This window comes from Carettochelys insculpta, chromosome 1, assembly GCF_033958435.1.
Source record: "Carettochelys insculpta isolate YL-2023 chromosome 1, ASM3395843v1, whole genome shotgun sequence".
Taxonomy (NCBI): domain Eukaryota; kingdom Metazoa; phylum Chordata; order Testudines; family Carettochelyidae; genus Carettochelys; species Carettochelys insculpta.
This window is the reverse complement of record NC_134137.1, coordinates 156,295,708-156,314,547: the sequence shown is the minus strand read 5'-3', so window position 1 is coordinate 156,314,547 and position 18,840 is coordinate 156,295,708. Positions and strand designations below refer to the sequence as shown.

Below are 18,840 nucleotides of genomic sequence, written 5' to 3'. Positions count from 1 at the left end.
ACTGGCTTCCTGCCCCCTTCACGACTAAGAAGACTTCTGTGTTCCAGAAGAAAGGTTAATTAACTGAGAGAGAGGTCAACTAAGGATCAAAGAAAAATGAGTACCGTGCTTATAGTTTTTCTCCTACGCGGGCAACCTGTGGACTGCAGGTCATAGGTGGCCACTGGGTTGCCATCTATGGCCCTCAGACCCCCTAACTGCCCTGCTTCCCCATGTTTCTATTGTATTCTGCGGCACCACACTTCCTACACCTTGCTAGCATCTTCTGAAATCCCTCATTATCATGCCCCTTCCGAAAGAGAGGGGTAATGTGGCCACAGCCTAGTAGATTAGTAAGGCAGGATTTCCCTTTACAGAAACCATGTTGACTTTCCCCCAACAAGCTATGTTCATCTACATGTCTGACAATTTTATTCTTTACTATAGTTTCAACTAATTTGCCTGGTACTGATGTTACACTTACTGGTGTACAACTGCCAGGATCAACTCTAGAGTCCCTTTTAAATATTGGAGTCATTAACTATCTTCCAGTCAACAGGTACAGAAGCTGATTCAAAGGATAAATTGCAAACCACAGTTAATAGCTCTGCAATTTCACATTTGAGTTCTTTCAGAACTCTTGGGTGAATGCCACCTGAATCCTGGTGATTTGTTTCTATTAAGTTTATCAATTTGTACCAAATCCTCCTCTAATGATACCTCAGTCTTGGACAATTCCTCAGATGTGTCACCTAAAAAGAGCGACTCAGGTTTGGGAATCTCCCTAACATCCTCCTCAGTGAAGACCAAAGCAAAGAATTTGTTTAGTTTCTCTGCAATGGCCTTACCATCTTTGAGAGCTCCCTCAGCATCTCAATCATTCGGTGGCCCCAATGGTTGCTTATCAGGCTTCCTGCTGGTGATGTACTTAAAAACATTTTGTTATTACTTTTTGAGTTTTTGGCTAGCTGTTCTTCAAAATCCTCTTTCGCTTTTCTTGTTATGTCTTTATACTTAACTTGACAGAATTTATGCTCCTATTTTCCTCACTGGAATTTAACTTCCACATTTTAAACAACACCTTTTTATCATTCACTGCTTCCTTTTCCGGGCTGTTAAGCCACAGTGGCACTTTTTTTGGCACTCTTGCTGTGTTTTCTAATTTGGGGGTACACATTTAAATTGGACCTCTATTATGGCATCCTTGGAAAGTTTCCATACAGCTTTCAGGGATTTTATTTTTGGCTCTGTAGTTTTTAATTTTTATTTAACATACCTCATTTTTGTGTAGCTGCCCTTCCTGAAATTAAATGCCACATTGTTGGGTTACTGAAGTGCTTTACCCACCACAGGAATGTTAAATTTTATCACATTATGGACACTATTTCCAAGCAGTACAGTTATATTGACATCTTGGACCAGATCCTGCACTCCGCACGAATTGCGTCTCCCCTTGTGGATTCCAGAACCAGCTGCTCTAAGAACCAGTCATAAAAGGTATGAAGAAATTTTATCTCTGCATCCTGTCTTGAGGTGATGTGTACCTAATCAATATGGGGATAGTTGAAGTCCCCCATTATTATTGATTTTTTTTAACTTTGGTAGCCTCTCTAACCTCCCATAGCATTTCATAGTCACTATCACTGTCCTGATCAGGTAGTCAATAATATATTCCTACTGATATATTCTTATTATTAGAGCATGAAATTATGTTCCATAGAATCTATATGGATAGTTTTGGTACATTTAAAATTTTTACTTCATTTGATTCTATATTTCTTTTATACATAGTGCCACTCTCCCTTCAACATGACCTGTTCTGTCCTTCCAATATACTTTGTACCCTGGTATGACTGTATCCCACTGATTGTCCTCATTCCACCAAGTTTATGTGATGCCCATTATAGCACATCCTCCTCTAATACAAGGCACTCTAGTTCACCTGTCTTATTATTTAGATGTCTAGCATTGGTGTATAAGCACTTTAAAAATTTGTCACTATTAATCTGTCTGCCTTTTCCAAATAGATTCTTTTTTCAATTGATTGTTTCCCATTTGATTTTACTCATCTTTAATCATCTTCAGTTCTCTCCTCCTTAGTAGAATACAGAAAATCTCTATTTATAGGCCCTCCCATAAGAGATGTCTCTGTTCAACCCACTTGCTCCTCTGTACCCATCAGCTTTCCCCCAGCCCTTAGTTTAAAAACTGCTCTGTGATTTTTTTAATGTTAGTGCCAACAACCATTTTGGTTTAGGTGGAGCCTATCTTTCCTGTATAGGCTCCCCTTTTCCACAAAAGCTTATGCTCCAAAATATCTGTTAGTCTAAAAGGTGCCACAGGACTTCTTGTTGTCTTTCCCCCAAAGTTTTCCCAGCTCCTAATGACTCTAAACACCACCACCATCTCATCTATGCATTGAGACTCTGAAGTTCTACCTACCTACCTAGCCCTGCATGTGGAAATGGAAGCATTTCAGAGAACACTACCAAAGAGGTCCTGCATTCCAATCTCGTTCCCAGCAGCCTAAGTTTGGACTCCAGAACCTCTCCACTACCTTTCCCTATGTCCCTGGTGCCTACATATACCACGACCACTATCTCCTCCCCAGCACTACACATAAGCCTACCTAGATATCTCAAGACAGCCACATCTTTCGCACCAGGTATGCAAGTCACCATACAATTCTCCCAGTCAATCACAAACCCAGCTGTCTATGTTTCTAATGATCAAATCCCCCACTGCTAACACCTGCCTTTTCCTAATGACTGGAATTCCACCCCCTGGAGAGGATAAGATACCACATCATCACCTGGAAGGAGAGTCCCAACTATGGGATGGTTTCTCTCTGGTCCAGTTGAATGTTCTCCTTCCTTGAGACTTTCACACTCCTCAACAGCACAGGGGCTGTCTGAATGGAGGTGGGACAGTTCTACAGTGTCCCGGAAAGCCTCATCTATGTATCTCTCTGGCTCAACTCCTACAATTCAGACACTGTGGCCTCCAAAGTATGTTTGCAGCCTCTACGGGCCAGGAGCTCCTTGCATTGAATGCACACATATGCCACCTGTCCATAAAACAGGTAATCATACATGCTACATTGGGTGCAAAAAGCAGGACAATCCCCACTCTGCTGCTGGGCTTCTGACTGCATTTCCACCTACAGAAAATTAGATTTGTACAGGGTTTTTATTTAAATCAGGTAGTTTTCATTTTAGTTAAGTTTAAGAGAGGTTTTAAAGAATACCTTTCAAAATGCCCCCTCTAAACTCTCACACAAATCTCCCTGTTAAATTGCTGCTGTTAGCTCATCTCCCTGGTCAGAAGCTAGAGAAGAGAAGGAGGGTGCCAAGCTCTTGGGGTAAAGCTGGGCATGCAACTGTGGGAAGTGAGGGCAAAGGGGGACAAAGGAGCCAGGCTTGGAAGGGAAAAGAGTTGGGGCGGGGGGGTGGAGGCAGAAGTAGGCAGGGACGGTTGGGAGAAAGAAGCTGCAGGTGGGGGAACAATGACAGGATCGCTGGTGGGCAAAAGCAGGCTGGGGGACAGAGAGGGGAAGGAACCAAGCTGGGCACAGGACCACTGGGGGACAGAGTGGTGCAGGAGGTTGCTGGGGGCCAGAGAGGGAAGGGGCAGAGGGCTGCTGAAGGGACAGAGAATGGAAGAAGTCAAGCTAGGCACAGGGCCACTGGGAGGCAGAGCTGGGTAGGGTTCACAAGCACGGCAAAGAGGGGAAGGAGGGTGCGAGGGGCGCCTTTAGGCAGGTGGGTGATTGGGTTGCAGCCAATTGGGGGCCTGCTGATTGAGGGGTAGCGCTTGGGGTTTCCCTGGGCAGGGAATGGCTTGTGGCTTTATCTGAGGGAGGGGGACGGGGACCCATTGATTGTGCTGTCCTGGGTCCCAGAATTCCTGTCAGTGGGTCTGGAATTGAGGGTGGACAGACCATGTTTCAGTTACAGATAGACTTTATTTGTACTATAACCCAACACGTTCAAAAATCTTGAGTCAGGTCCCTTCCCCCCCCCACAAATCATGAAACCCTCTTAAAAATCCTCAGACTCAAAAAGCTGGGCTGACTTCTAATGCAAGACCCTTGCGTTGCCTCAGGCGCATCCTTGGAATATCATGGAAGGACAGAGTGACCAACACTGCCATCCTCGAGCAAGCTGGAATCCCAACCATGCACACCCTCCTCAGGCAGCGTTGGCTCCGCTGGCTTGGCCGCATCCACAGGATGAATGATGGAAGGATTCCAAAAGACATCCTGTATGGTGAGCTAGCCTCTGGCAAAAGACCTCCCGGATGCCCCCAGTTGCGCTACAAAGATGTCTGCAAGAGAGACCTCAGAGAGGTAGACATCGAGCTGGACAACTGGGAAGAACTAGCAGACGACCGCAGCAGATGGAGGCAGGGGTTACACAAGGGCCTTCAGAAGGGCGAGATGAAGATCAGACAGCTAGCAGAGGAGAAGCGAGCACACAGAAAGCACACTAAGGACTTGCCAGACACCCACTACATCTGCAAGAGATGCAGCAAGGACTGTCACTCTCATGTGGGTCTTCATAGTCACAGTAGACGCTGTAAATGAAGTCCTCAATTGAAACTATAAAGGGCGCAATCCATAGTCTATGCAGACTGAAGGATGCCTACTACACAGTGCACAAGCTTCATGTTTTCAAGTTCTCCTGAGCAAACAGGAGCAATGATACTTCTTATTAAAATGGAAGCTATGTTTGCAATCCCTTAGAGCTTTAAGAAAAGCCAACCAACCAATTTGTCACAAAACAAAAAGCTGCCCTCTAGCTTTTAAAAGACTAACAAATAATTTATTAGGTGGTGGTGAGTTTTCATGAGACAGACCAAAAAAAACGAGTCTGCCCCACCACAGCTCACCACATAATAAATTATTTTATTAGTCTTTAAAGTGGAACAGGACTGATGATTTGTTTTGCGAAGATATGAATTAACAGGGCCACCTCTCTGTGACTGTTCAACCAACTTGGTGAGATTTGTGCTAAGAGAACAAGAGTTGGCAATAGTGACCAATAACTAGTCGAAAATATTTCATACACATTGATCAGTACAGTAGGATCGCAACATTCCCGAGAATTCAGTGTTGAGAACCCTCCCGAATACTGAATTTCATGAATATCACTTGCCTGGAGCCCTGGTGAAGCGGTGGCCACCAGTGCTTCCCACCCAGCGCCTCGGGGAAGCGGCAGCCACTCATAAATAACTGAATTCACAACTGTTAAGTAGCAAATGTTACAACCTTGCTGCACTGATAAACTCAGATCCCCAGGCTAGTATGATTGGAAGTGATCCTCCATGAGTAAAAGCATGTTACTGAAGAGAAATTTTCACAGCACTCTTGAAAGAGAACTCTCTCTTTTATATTCAAATTTGACACATTAACACATGGTTTCAACCGGGATGGAAATTTTCTGGGTCACTATAGGGGCTCATTTGCATGCTTGGCTTAATCTAATTCTTAACTCCCCCCCCGCCCCGGCCCCTCTACTCTCTGATTTGCTCACCTGGATAATAGTTTTTCTGATTTGTCAACTTTGATTACTGTTTTTGGTTCTCTGTGCCTTATATATTGAGTCTGCTGGTATTGGTATGGCTACGATCTGAAGAAGTGGGTCTGTGCCACAAAAGCTCATCACCTAATAAGTTATTCTGTTAGCCTTTAAAGTGCTACTAGACTGCTTTTTTGTTTTTGTTTTGATAGTATATAGACTAGCACAGCTCTCTCTCGCTGTTACTATTCTCCACCAGTCAGGAGGGAATAAAGAGGAGCAGTAAGGGTGAGCAAGGCCTGCTCCGTTCAAGCTCGGGTTACCAGACGTCCTCCACAAACATACCAGACACCAGCAGCCGACGAGGGGCTCGGGGGGGGGGGGGGGATGTCTTTCCTTTGGGATGAAATGGGTGAGCGGCCAGCCCCTCCCCCGCAGCCGGGATAGGAACGGGCCAGCGAGAGATTCCCAATACCTGCGACACGGCGGCGGCGGCTGGGAGCAGCGAGCTACGGGACTGATTCACACGCTCAGACTCTGCACGTGCCTCAACTTCGGCTTCGGCTCCGGCTCCGCCACCTCCCCCGCCCATTTCACTCTATCGCTCGCCACAGAGCCCGGGAGGATGGGGTGGGGATTCGGTGGCCGGCGACCAATCAGAGTTCCAGTGAAGGGCGCGTGAGAGAGATATTTCACCTCACACCAATCGCCTTGCGCGGGAGGCGGGCTCAGGGGTGCCAGGCCGCCAATCACCAAAGGAAGCTCGTGGTGAGGACGCCGGACGCCAGTCCCTGACAAGAGAGGGACAAGAGCGAGAGCCCTCCCCGCAATCAGACGCAAGGGTGAAGGCGAAGGCGAAGGCGAAGGCGGGGGCGGGGGCGGGGGCGGGGGCAACGGATGGTGAGGCCAATGAACTAGCCTTGTGTGTTCGGAGGGGCGCCGCCCACCTTTGGCTGAGCACTTAACAATAGGCACAAAATACCGGACATTTACGCGTGGGGTATTGTTTTTTCTGACCGGACAGAGAGTGCAAACACCGGATTGTCCGGTTCAATGCCGGACACCTGGCAACCCTGCCAGCACCTGCCCCAGCTGTTGCTGGACAGGCCAGAAGGGGGTGGCTGGGCCAAAGGGCTGACCCAGTACTGCCCGTCGCGGCGGATGAGCTCTCAGCGCGCGGGCGGGCCGGCCGAGAGGGAGGAAAAACGGAGCGGAGCGGGGCGCACGGGCAGACTCTGACTGCGGCAAGCGAGCTAACACTGGCGCCCAGGCGGGCCCGGCGAGCTGGAGGGAGGCCAGAGGCGGGCACCGCCCGGGAGGGGCAGCGGGGGAATGGAGGTGCCAGTACGGACAGAGCCTGCAGGACACGTGCAAGGAACCCTGCCGCCCGAGCTGGACGCAACCACATCAGCACGCGGGGGGCGGAAGGAACCCTAGTAGTGCCCGCTCTGCGCCGCTCGCGCTGCTTCTCTATGGTGCTGGAGGACTGAGAACTGGGGCGGGAGCAGGATGTTGGTCCTCCGGTGAGTGCGCGGGCCCGGCCTGAGGACGAGGTGTTCCCGCGACGCGGCCTGTGCCGGGCTGTGTGGGAGGGGAGGGCTGCAGCACCCCTAGGCCTCCCCGCATAGCGGCCGGGCTGCGGCGCACTTGTGCAGGGCCGCCGCCGCCCGCTGGCCCTTGAGCGGGGGGTGGGGCGGAGTAGCGGCGCTGACGCGGGGTGAAGCTCCCGGCGCCTGAGGGCGGGAGGCGCCTTTGCCCGCTCAGGGCCCAGTTGGGCAGCTCCGGCCCGTCCCTGCTCCGCCCACGCCCCCCGGCGGAGCCTGACCGCTCTGCGGTGGCAGCAGTTTCCTGCGGTAGCCGCGTCGCACGTCCGTGCAGGGACGAGCAGGGCGGTGGCGCCTGGGCGGCCAACGCCTGTATTGTTAGGGCAGGAGCTCTCGGGGCTAAGGCCCATGACAGGGGGCAGATAGTCTCATCACACGCCTCCTGCTGACACTGGGCGGCAATGGCCGCGTGGGTCAGCGGCCACGGTGTGAGCCCTGCAGCTCCCTGGCTTCAGCCTGTGCCGAGCTCTGGTCAGGGTAGGCAGCTGGTTGATAAGACACAGATCTGATTCGTGCCTAGGGATTCAGCAGCCTGTTACAGGTAACTCACACAAAAGGCAGTGGAGCATCAGGCTACATAGGTGTTCAACTGGCTGACTTACAAATAATACATGACATTATTCAGATTAAAATATGAATTTTTGCTATTAATGCTACTTTTTTTTTTTTTTTGCATTTCACTCAGATAATGAAAATGGAAGAGTTGGAATATTTAACTTCATTTTCCAGCTCTGAAATTGAGTTCAAATGCTGAAGTGGAATGTTGAAGCTGTTTTAACTGAAATGCAAACAAACCAAGCATGCTGATTTTGAATCCTTTTCTAGTAATGCATAGGACTACATTCTTATCTGATTTATGCACCCTGCAACTCTGTCGATGCCAGTGGCTGTACACAGAGTATCAGTGAAGCCAGAACATTGTCATAAATGTTATAGCATTTTCCTCCTAAAGTACTTACCACTGCACTTCAAAGTCCTGTGCAGTGATGTTCAAGAAAAATTTAACCAATTACCACAGGGCCCCTTGCCAGGTGCAGCCCTCTCCTAAGCCAGGCATCCCCCCACCCTCCCTGTGAGATTACTCACTTGCAACTGTGCAAGGGTTGAATCCTTCCAGGGCCAGAGGAGCTTCTGCTGTTGCCACGCAGTTGTCCGACCATGTGGTGTGGTGTATGTGTGGAGCAGCCAGAGGGGCTCCCAGCATATGCCGCTCTCCTGAGCCACACTTCACCACACTATGCTGACATGCTCGCCACACCACAGTCCCATAGGAGTGTGGACTGAGTTAGCAACAGGTCATCTGGGGGCTGTACTAAAAGAAATGTCTGCTGTTCTCCTGGGAGAGATGGTTGAGAGCTAGGGCCACCTTTGGGAGCTGGGCACTGAGACTGCCTGAGACGGGCTGGGAGTGGGGCCAGATGTGGAGCCATGGCTTGTCAGTGGATGAGGGCCAAGACTAGGACCAGGGCTGGGAGTAGAGCCGTAGTCAGGGACTGAGGTTAAGTTTGGGTTAGTGGCCACAGGAGGGACACTAACTAGGCTATAGCTGGGGGCAGCATCCTGGGCAGTGGTTGAGTACAGAGCTGTGGCCAGAAGCTGGGACCATAGTTGGATTTGGACCAGAAAAGAGCTGGAGCAGAGCAGAGCTGAGTGGTGCTCCCTGCCCTGTGTGTTCTGTGCACAGAATGTTCCTCCACATTCCTCACAGTTTGGGGACCACTCTTTTTAGTGTTTTTCATGTCCTGTTAGTTATATCAGGGAGGTACAAGGGCCATGCTGATGTGCAGAAATGACATTTGTGGAGACAGCTCCACCTTATTGTACATTCTAAGGACCTACCTGTTTTTGAGGTGAATCCCACAGCCTTTTCTGTAGGAGGTTGTGGGACAGGTAAACTTGGTTCCTTGACAGTATGGAGGATTGCTGTGAGAATCTTACCATGTATAGGGACTATCTGGCCTCTTAACATAAATGTGGGGAATATGAAATATAAATAAATAACAATGTACTTTATCAGTTTAGTAGACTAAAAACAGTGTTGCTTTGTGATCAAACTATGGAACTTGATGTCAAGTCTCAAAACTGCAATTTCGGTTCTGATACGCTATGTAACTTTAAGGAAGTCACTTAAGCTCAGATCATCTATGGTATTTAGACTCCTAACTTCAATCAATTTCAGTGCTGAGCATCCACCCTAATGTTAACCAACTTGCACATTGTGAGAATGTGTGGCCTGAAAGGTCATAGCTTTTTCACTATACATATCAATAAAGCTCCTTGGTTGATTTTTACTTTTCCTCATTAAAACCCATGTATTACTACAATACAACAATGTGACAGTTAATATGAGTAAATGATTTAACTCATGTTCACTTTAGTAAAAATATTAGATACATCCAGGAATTTCAAAAGCCTTTACTAGTGTTGCTGTATCTATGTTATAAATGGATAAATTGAAGCACAGGGATGTAAAAGCCCAGATCCCCCAAGGTACCATAGAATCACAAGAACTGTAGAATACTAGGACTGGAAGGGACCTAGTGAGGTCATTGAGTCCAGCCCCCTGCCCTCATGGCAGGACCAAGTACTGTCTGGACCATCCCTGATAGACATTTATCTAACCTGTTCTTAAATATCTCCAGAGATGGAGATTCCACAACCTCCCTAGGCAATTTATTCCAGTCTTTGACCGCCCTGATAGTTAGGAACTTTTTCCTAATGTCCAACCTAAACCCCCCTTGCTGCAGTTTAAGCCCATTGCTTCTTGTTCTATCCTCAGAGGCCAAGAAGAACAAGTTTCTCTCTCCTCCTTATGGCACCCTTTTAGATATCTGAAAACCACTATCATGGCCCCCCTCAATTTTTTTCTTTTCCAAACTAAACAAGCCCAGTTCTTTCAGCCTTCCTTCATAGGTATCTAGGCTGACTTCCAACTGCAGTCTCTGCCAGCCAAGCCCCATTAAGTGCCTCCAACTGGGTACCTGAACTCACTAGGCACTTCTGAAAAAATTGCCCATTATTGTATGCTTCATTGACAGCTTCTTCTAAAAAATGCTATGAAGAATTAAACAGTTCCTTCAGTGGGGAAACAGCATCTAGCTTTATTTCCTCCCCCCCTTCAAAATATTTTCACCGTACAGATAATGCAAACTTGGTTTCTTTTGAGGCAAAAGAGCTCTGCTCCCATCCCTGATCCTAGTCCTGGCCCCCATCTGCTGCCAAGCCACGGTTTCACAGATGGCCCCACTCTTAGCCTCACACCAAATCTGGTGAAGTCATCGCTGACAAAGCGAAACAGATGGAGCGCTGGGTTGAGCAGTACTTCGAGCTGTACTCACGCGAGAATGTTGTGGTTGACGCAGCCCTCGATGCCGTCGAGCTCCAACCAGTAATGGACGAACTGGACCAAGAGCCGACTGTGGATGAAATGAAGACAGCCATCGACAGCATTGCAGCAGGAAAGGCCCCTGGTCAGGATGGTATACCACCAGAGGTAATCAAATGTGCCGCAGACACACTCCTGGAACCCCTGCATGAGCTACTGTGCCTGTGCTGGAAACAGGGTGAGGTTCCACAGGATATGCATGATGCTAACATTGTAACGTTGTATAAGAACAAAGGAGACAGAAGCGACTGCAACAACTACCGTGGAATCTCCCTCCTGAGCGTCACTGGTAAACTGTTCGCTCGCGTCATCCTTGGCAGACTCCAGAAGATTGCTGAGAGGGTGTACCCCGAATCGCAGTGCGGATTCCGCGCAGAGAGGTCTACCGTTGATATGGTCTTCTCTCTAAGGCAGCTGCAGGAGAAGTGCAGGGAGCAGAGAAAGCCACTCTACATAGCCTTCATCCACTTGACCAAAGCTTTTGACTTGGTCAGCAGGGATGGTCTGTTCAAACTGCTCCACAAGATAGGCTGTCCTCCACGGTTACTGAAGATGATCCAGTCGTTCCACGAAAACATGAGAGGAACCATCCAATATGACGTCGCATTATCAGATGCTTTCAGAATCATGAGCGGCGTCAAACAAGGATGCGTGCTTGCTCCGACATTGTTCGGGATCTTCTTCGCACTCCTCCTGAAACATGCCTTTGGATCTTCAACAGAGGGCATCTTGCTGCACACAAGATCCGATGGGAAACTGTTTAACCTTGCAAGGCTGAAAGCTAAGTCTAAGGTGCGAGAAGTCCTCATCAGAGACATGCTGTTCACAGACGATGCTGCTGTAGTGTCTCACTCAGAAGACCAGCTTCAAAAACTGCTGGGTCGGTTCTCTAAAGCGTGCAAGGACTTTGGGCTTACCATCAGCCTAAAGAAGACGAACGTACTCGGTCAGGATGTTGCTGAATCCCCATCAATCAGCATTGACAACTATACGTTAGAGGTCGTCCACGAGTTCGTTTACCTCGGGTCCACCATCACTGACACCCTGTCGCTGGACACTGAGCTAAATAGGAGGATCGGAAAAGCGGCCACAACTCTGTCCAGACTCACCAAGAGAGTGTGGAACAACGACAAGCTGTACACTCACACCAAAATGACACCCACTACATCTGCAAGTAATGCAGCAAGGACTGTCACTCTCGTGTGGGTCTTTATAGTCACAACAGACGCTGTAAATGAAGTCCTCAATTGAAACTTTAAAGGGCACGATCCATAGTCTATGCAGACTGAAGGATGCCTACTACTACTACTAGTGTCACACCCACCCTAGTTGAAGCCCCAATCTCAGACAACCTCAGTGCCTGGCCCCAACGGTGGTCCCAGCTCCCAACCATGGCTCCCAGAGGAGCATGACCTGCAATGAGAATTTGCAGTTTAGCAAACTTCATCTTTAGTATGTTAAAAATATTGTGTCACTTTTGAAACAAATGTGTATGAAAATGGTGAATTGAGTTTGTGAAGTAGCGTGTACCTTCCTCCTTTGTTTTCACTGTGGTAATTTTGAATGATGCTTAATTTCTTTCATGTCTACAGATGTTGTACTTTATGGAAGGCTCCTTCTCTTCTGGCTAGGGCACTAACATCCATGACTAATGGCTTCCAGTCTCCTCCAGACATGTCTGAAGGTAATTAGCTGGTTGCATTTTGAAAGATCATCCCACGAAGGGTTTTTTTATTCTTTCGTTTATATTATTGGCTGAAAAGCATTGTTCTATCCTTTCTAAGCTTAATGAATTTAATGTTTTAATAATAAAATGTTATGATACTACATTAAGAATAGAATGTTAAGGTACTTAAGCATAAATAAAGTAGATAGAACAGGATAATGCCATTATAAGTTAACTTACCTGTGCTCCAGAACTAGTTGTTTTTAGCATCTTGTCCATTCTGGTGTAAGTCTTGCATTGATCTGTGCTACTGAAGGAACACTCAAGGAAGGCAAGATCATTGTGGAGAAGCCCTCAGACCTTGATCCTTGGGGTTGTTCACATGTGCCAAGTTAAGCATGTGGATAAATGATTTCAGGATCAAGGCCATAGCTTGCAAGCTCTTTGTGGGCAGAAAGGGACTATTGTCATTCTTGATGCATAACAAAAATTAATACTGACAGGTTGCATTAGGCTTTCTTATCAGCATGATTGATAAATTAATTTAAAATGTACAGTGGCAACAAATAATGTACACCAACTTTTACTGAAGACGTAACATGTATAGCAGTTTATTTTTGACTGTATGGGGAGAAATGGACTAACCTAGCTGAGTCTGACATATACATATATTAATTGAAAACTATGTGAGTGAGTGAAGACAAGTTATTTGACTGTTGGATACTAATATGTATGTGCAAAGTGGAATTTGAGGGGAAAAAATAATTGATTAGAAATGCTTCTTTTCTTTGTTTTATTGTGGTCTGATTATTTAAAGTGTTTTTTCCACTCCACAGGACACTTACCTATTCATGTGAATAATGGTGTGTGGTGGTAATCAGCATGCATTTTAATGTTTACATAACTGCTTAAATCTTATCTTGCTACTATCTCACTTAATTGAGGATTTATAACAAACAAAATCAATTTTCTTTATTAACTTTCACGAATCATCCTTTTTGTTATTAAAGCTTAACTCTGGCACGTGAATAGTTCCAATCTTATTGATAGAAATATTCTCACAGAACTTATATACAATGTGCTGATTGATATAAAGGCATAGTAGGTAACTTGTATTTTAAAAAATCATTTGTATTTTTCGAAGGCACAAATCCTGCAATTCTCATACATGTAAATCTCCTGTAGGCAAAATTCTTATTCATGTCAAAGTACGGACTGCACGATTTGCCTCTAAAAGTATAAACAGAAGAATGATCAGGAAAGCTACTTAGGTGCCTGTAGTCATGCTCCAATATCTATATTTAGGAAATTAATCAGCCTTTGACTTTGCAGAAGTTTTGAGTGCCTGTATCTTCCAATGAAATCAAGAGGAATTGTAACTGGTTAATACTCTTGAAGATTTAGACTATTTATTTATGTCCCTAAATATGGATTTAGCTGCTTAATTTTAGGAACTGAAGTTTGAAAATCTTTGACCTGGTACATGAAGCAAAGTTGGTAGTTTAAAGAGATGCCCCTTACAAACTCTTGTCTTTTTTCTTCATAAAGACCTAAGTCAAAATTTTCAAACTTGGTTGCCTAAAGTCAGACTTCCAAAGCCTCATTTGACATCAGAATAAAAACTTGGCTTTTCAGATGTCCTGAATACTTGCATCTCCTGCTTATCAGTAGCAATGTCAACTGATGATGGTTCAATATGACCCTTTGTTTGCAGAATACTACTATGTATAGAGCCTTGTATCTATGTGGATAGCTGCTTCATCTCTACAGATACTCACATCTGTGGATGTGGATATCTGCAGACAATTTTCACAGACAGCAAAGCAGATACCTGCAATCAATATGGTGATGGGGTGGATTTTAGTTTAGTTTCCACTAAATCGATGGCAGAATGCTCTCTGCTCCATTCCGGTACTCCACTGGAATGAGAAGAATATGGTAAATTGACTTAAGTTATGTCATTTCCTCTATGTTATTCATGTAGCTGGAATATCATATCTTAGGTTGACTTACTGCAATAGTATAGACAAGGTCTGTTCCTAAACATTTTTGATTCCAGGGACTGGCTTGCTGCCTTCTTAAACTTCTTGACCTTGTCTATACTACATGGTTACTTAAATATAACTTGTAGGTCATGGGTGTGAATAATCTACACCCTTGAGTGATGTAAGTTATCTTGACATGAGCACCTGGGTTGACAGAACTATGCTGGCGGGAGAGTTCTCTTGCTGACATAACTGCAGCCTTGTGTGGAGGCTAGAGTTCTTAAACTGGGAGCACTCTCTTCTGTTGGCTTAAAGCATCTCCACCACAAGTGCTACAGTGCTGCTGTTAAGAACTATATTGTAGATGTAGCCTGTGTCTGGGCACTGGCACTGGTCCATGGATAGTTGTTGAGAAACATTGGTTAGGGCTGGGTTAGCAGTACTGATAGAAAACTAGTTTTAGTACTCTGGTCTTCAAAGAGTTTGTTTCCTATGTGTTGTGCACAAGTCTCAACATGCCCTGAAACATTGGAGTTTATTTTCCTAGCTGCCAGCTGTCTCTGAGTCTACTTTAAATTTCCATCTGTTCATACTGAAGAAATCTATATCTTGATGCCACCCCTTGTAGTGTCACCTCTGCTTTCACTTTCATTGCTGTTTACTGTATTCTTTCTTAATCTGAAGAACTCAGAGGTATTTTTGTTTTTGCTAAACAGCTGTAGTGATTTTTTTTTTTTAAAGTTAAAAAACCTTTTCTGGTTTGAGTGAATACTGTTACAGTGGAGTTGTAATGAAGACTTTGAAACTGATGTGTCATTTTATTAGTATGCTATAGCAGGGGTGCTCAAATTTTTGTATAGTGTGGGCCACGTGGTCATACAGATTGACTCGGAGGAACTTCCCCCCCTCCTATTTGTGATCTTACGGCATTTCTGTCACAAATAAAGCAATTGCTTTCATGGATGACTTACTAATATTTCATATTCCTAAGAGATCAGAGTGAGTAATATAACAAAACAGTCAATCAAGTATAGAAGTACAGGAAGTATTACCTCTAATTACATGAAAAATGTTAAATGAAGAAGGAGCAGGTGAATAATATAACTTATTCACTAAACAAATTCTGAAATACTATTTGGTTTTAAATCTGTAATTTGGAATGGATTTGGTTTACCCACTTTTTTATTATATTCATTATGCATGTAAAGTAATGCACATTAGAAAAAAATAACCCCAACTATACATACAATATGATGGGGGTTAATTTATCTGCAACTAATCAGGAAAGAGAGCTTGGAGTCATCGTGGTTCTCTGAAAACATCCACACAGTGTGCAGCAGCAGTCAAAAAAACCAACAGGATATTAGGAATCATTAAAAAAGGGGTAGAGAATAAGATGGAGAATAACTTATTGCCCTTATATAAAACCATGGTATGCCCCCATCTTGAATACTGCGTACGGATGTGATCACCTCATCTCAAAAAAGATATATTGGCATTAGAAAAGGTTCAGAAAAGGGCAGCTAAAACGATTAGGGGTCTGGAATGGGTCCATTAAGCAGCGAGATTAAAGATACTAGGACTTGTCATCTTAGAAAAGAGGAAACTAAGGGGGGATATGATAGAGGTATATAAAATTCTGACTCATGTGGAGAAAGTGAATAAGGAAAAATCATTTTCTTGTTCCTGTAATACAAGAACTAGGGGACACCAAGGCTGTGTCTACACGAGCAAAAATCTTCAAAATAGTCATATTTCGAAGATTACTAATGAGGCGCTGAATTGAATATTCAGCACCTCATTAGCATTAGGACACTTCTGGCCGTAGTGCTTCGAAGGCGTCTCTTTTGAAAGCACACGGCTACATGGGTGTCCTTTTCGAAAGGACCCGCACCTTTCGAAATCCCCTTATCTCGATCAATGAGCAGGATAAGGGGATTTTGAAATGTGCGGGGTCCTTTCAAAAAGGACCCTCGTGTAGCCGCGTCAAGCAGCATACTTTTGAAAGCGGCGCTTTCGAAGCGCTGCAGCTGGGAGCATCCTAATGCTAATGAGGTGCTGAATATTCAATTCAGCGCCTCATTAGTAATCTTCGAAATGGCCATTAGCATGGCTATTTCGAAGATTTGTGCCTGTGTAGACGCACCCCAAATGAAATTAATGAGTAGCAGGTTTAAAACAAATCAAAGGTAATTCTTCACACAGCACAGTCATAATGTTGAACTCCTTGCCAGAAGAGGCTCTTAAGGCTAGGACTATAAGAGGGTTTAAAACAGAGCTAGATAAATTCATGGAGGTTAGGTCCATTAATGACTGTTAGCCAGAATGGGTTAGGAATGGTGTCCCTGGCCTCTGTTTGTCAGAAGGTGGAGGTGTAGGACAGGAGAGAGATGGTTACCTATTCAGTTCATTCCCTCTGGGGCACCTGGTATTGACCAGTGGTGGCAGACAGGATACTGCGCTGGATGGACTTTTGGTCTGATCTATTATGGCCGTTCTTATGTTCTAATGTTCTTGTTTTCATTTTACATTTTGTGTAATCAAAATGAAAGTACTAAGCTTCCTACCCTACAAACACTTGTGCGTTTTAAACCTGAATATGTGCACAAAAGTGACTACTTGCACGTGTAAATCTTTGCAAGATTGGGGCTTTAATCATTTAGCCTATGTCTACACTAGCCCCAGAACTTCAAAAGGGGCATAATAATGAACCTAATCGAAAGATGCTAATGAGGCACTGCTATGAATATGCAGTGCCTCATTAGCATAATAGCAGCTGTGGCATTTCAAAAGTGCCGCTTTCGATCGCACACAGCTCTCCTGCGTAGGGTCCTTTTCGAAAGGATCTCGCACGCTTCAAAATCCCCTTATTCCTATTTGGTTATAGGAATAAAGGGATTTTGAAGTGTGTGGGGTCTTTTTGAAAAGGACCCCACGTAGATGAGCTGCGCATGAGCGAAGGTGGCACTTTTGAAGTGCCACAGCCGCCATTATGCTAACGAGGCACTGCATATTCATAGCAGCGCCTCATTAGCATATTTTGTTTAGGTTCATTATCATGCCCCTTTTGAAGTTCTGGGGCTAGTGTAGACATAGCCTTAAGGTTTATGTCCTGGCACTCTTTACAAGATGCAGAAGTTTTAGGTGAAAATACAGTAAAATCTTTCATATCCAGCATTGTATCATCTGGAACTCTCAAATAACTGGCATTTTAACCATAAGTAAATTTCAGTTACGTTTTCCATAAGTACAGGATAGTGAAAGTAAATACAAATTAATACAGCAAACACAGCAAAAGTTTACAGTGTACAGTACTATTGGTAAATAAGGTACTTTGCATACATTTTTGTTTGTTTCTTAATATCTAATCTTGTTTTCTTTAGAGTTATGCACTGCTAAGTATACCTCTCTGTTATCCAGAATATTTGAATGTGTGGCAACCTCCTGGTCATGGAGCTGCTAGATATGAAAGATTTTACTCTGTCTGTCTCTGTCTGTCTGTGTGTGTGTGTGTGTGTGTGTGTGTGTGTGTGTGTGTGTGTGTGTGTGTGTGTGTGTGTGTGTGTGTGTGTGTGTGTGTGTGTGTGTGTGTGTGTGTGTGTGAGAGAGAGAGAGAGAGAGAGAGAGAGAGAGAGAGAGAGAGAGAGAAGGTGTTCATTCTAATACTGTTTTACCCTAATGATTATTAGGGTAAGTTTACTGCTGGCTCCATCAGTAGGATTTGATTTCAGTGGAGTAGCTCTTCTTACATAAACAGGTCGCTGATGAGGCGTAATTTAACTGAGTTAATTTTTAAGCATTTTCTTTTGGCTAACCTCATTGGTGTAAAAGTAGTCAGGGAATTTTCCTTAATGCAAAATATATTTTTGATAATGGTTAATACAAATAGCCTGGAATGTGCAAAACCAGACTCTTGTCTAATGCTTTTAATTGCCTTGTATAAAAATGTGAAAGACCATCTGCTGTGCTAACATTGGCTAAATCTGTGGCTTGCTTGTGTATTTTATAAAACTATTCCCTCGTGTACTTTAATTTAAAATCCTCTCTCTTCCTTTTGAAAGTCTTCTTAAGGCAGCAAGGTTGCCTTGCTTGTGTAAACTGCTTCATGTCATCTTCCATCTGAAATTTATGAACTGTTGCTGGATAGGTTCAGGCAGTGAAGACACTGTTCATATACAGAACCAAAACTCACTGAGTAGAGTCCCTAGATTTGAGTAGGCATTAACTTGGCAGTCCCAAATGAGACAAGAACAGACCATTAATCTACCCATACACCCCAAATGTAAAGAAAGCTGACATCCTTATGAAGATGTTAGAGCTGCTTCACTGGTACAGGCAGTGGTAGACGGTAGGTAAGTACTAGTGTAGTTTAACTTGTGTATAAGTCAAGGGAGACAAGTCCATGCTTGCTAAAGCCAGTATGCTGACACTGCCTGTCCTTGTTTGGATGTGATTCATTAAAAAAGAAAAATCTTCCTTTTTTTCCCACAGCTTCACTGTTTCCTTTTGGGTTTGTCTTCCCACTTCTTGGTCTGTGATTTAGCCAGGATTTGTTTGTGTTTGGATTGAAATGGTCCGGTATTCTAATTCCCTAAATTGCTAAAGGTTTGCCACATTTGTCAGTTATTCAAAGTGCTAACAACTGTTGCAGCTGCATTAGTAAGTTTTCGGAAGGAATTTTCTGTTGGTCCTATCTGTACAC

At 44.7% G+C, this 18,840-nt stretch overlaps 1 protein-coding gene across 3 annotated transcripts in view; it reads left to right on the top strand.

Moving 5' to 3' along the window:
• Window positions 1-6,479: 6,479 nt before the first annotated feature.
• ACOT9 (acyl-CoA thioesterase 9) overlaps window positions 6,480-18,840 on the top strand; it is a 40,584-nt gene continuing 28,223 nt past the window's right edge. Inside the window, exons 1-3 of one of the 3 annotated variants that reach the window (XM_074994294.1) lie at window positions 6,480-7,021; window positions 12,080-12,171; window positions 12,990-13,016. In XM_074994294.1, coding sequence (XP_074850395.1) covers window positions 7,008-7,021; window positions 12,080-12,171; window positions 12,990-13,016 — 133 coding nt within the window. In that variant the 5' untranslated portion in view covers window positions 6,480-7,007. Of the gene's footprint in view, window positions 7,022-12,079; window positions 12,172-12,989; window positions 13,017-18,840 lie in introns of those variants that run through there. The other 2 variants (XM_074994300.1, XM_074994308.1) reach the window with 2 other exon arrangements.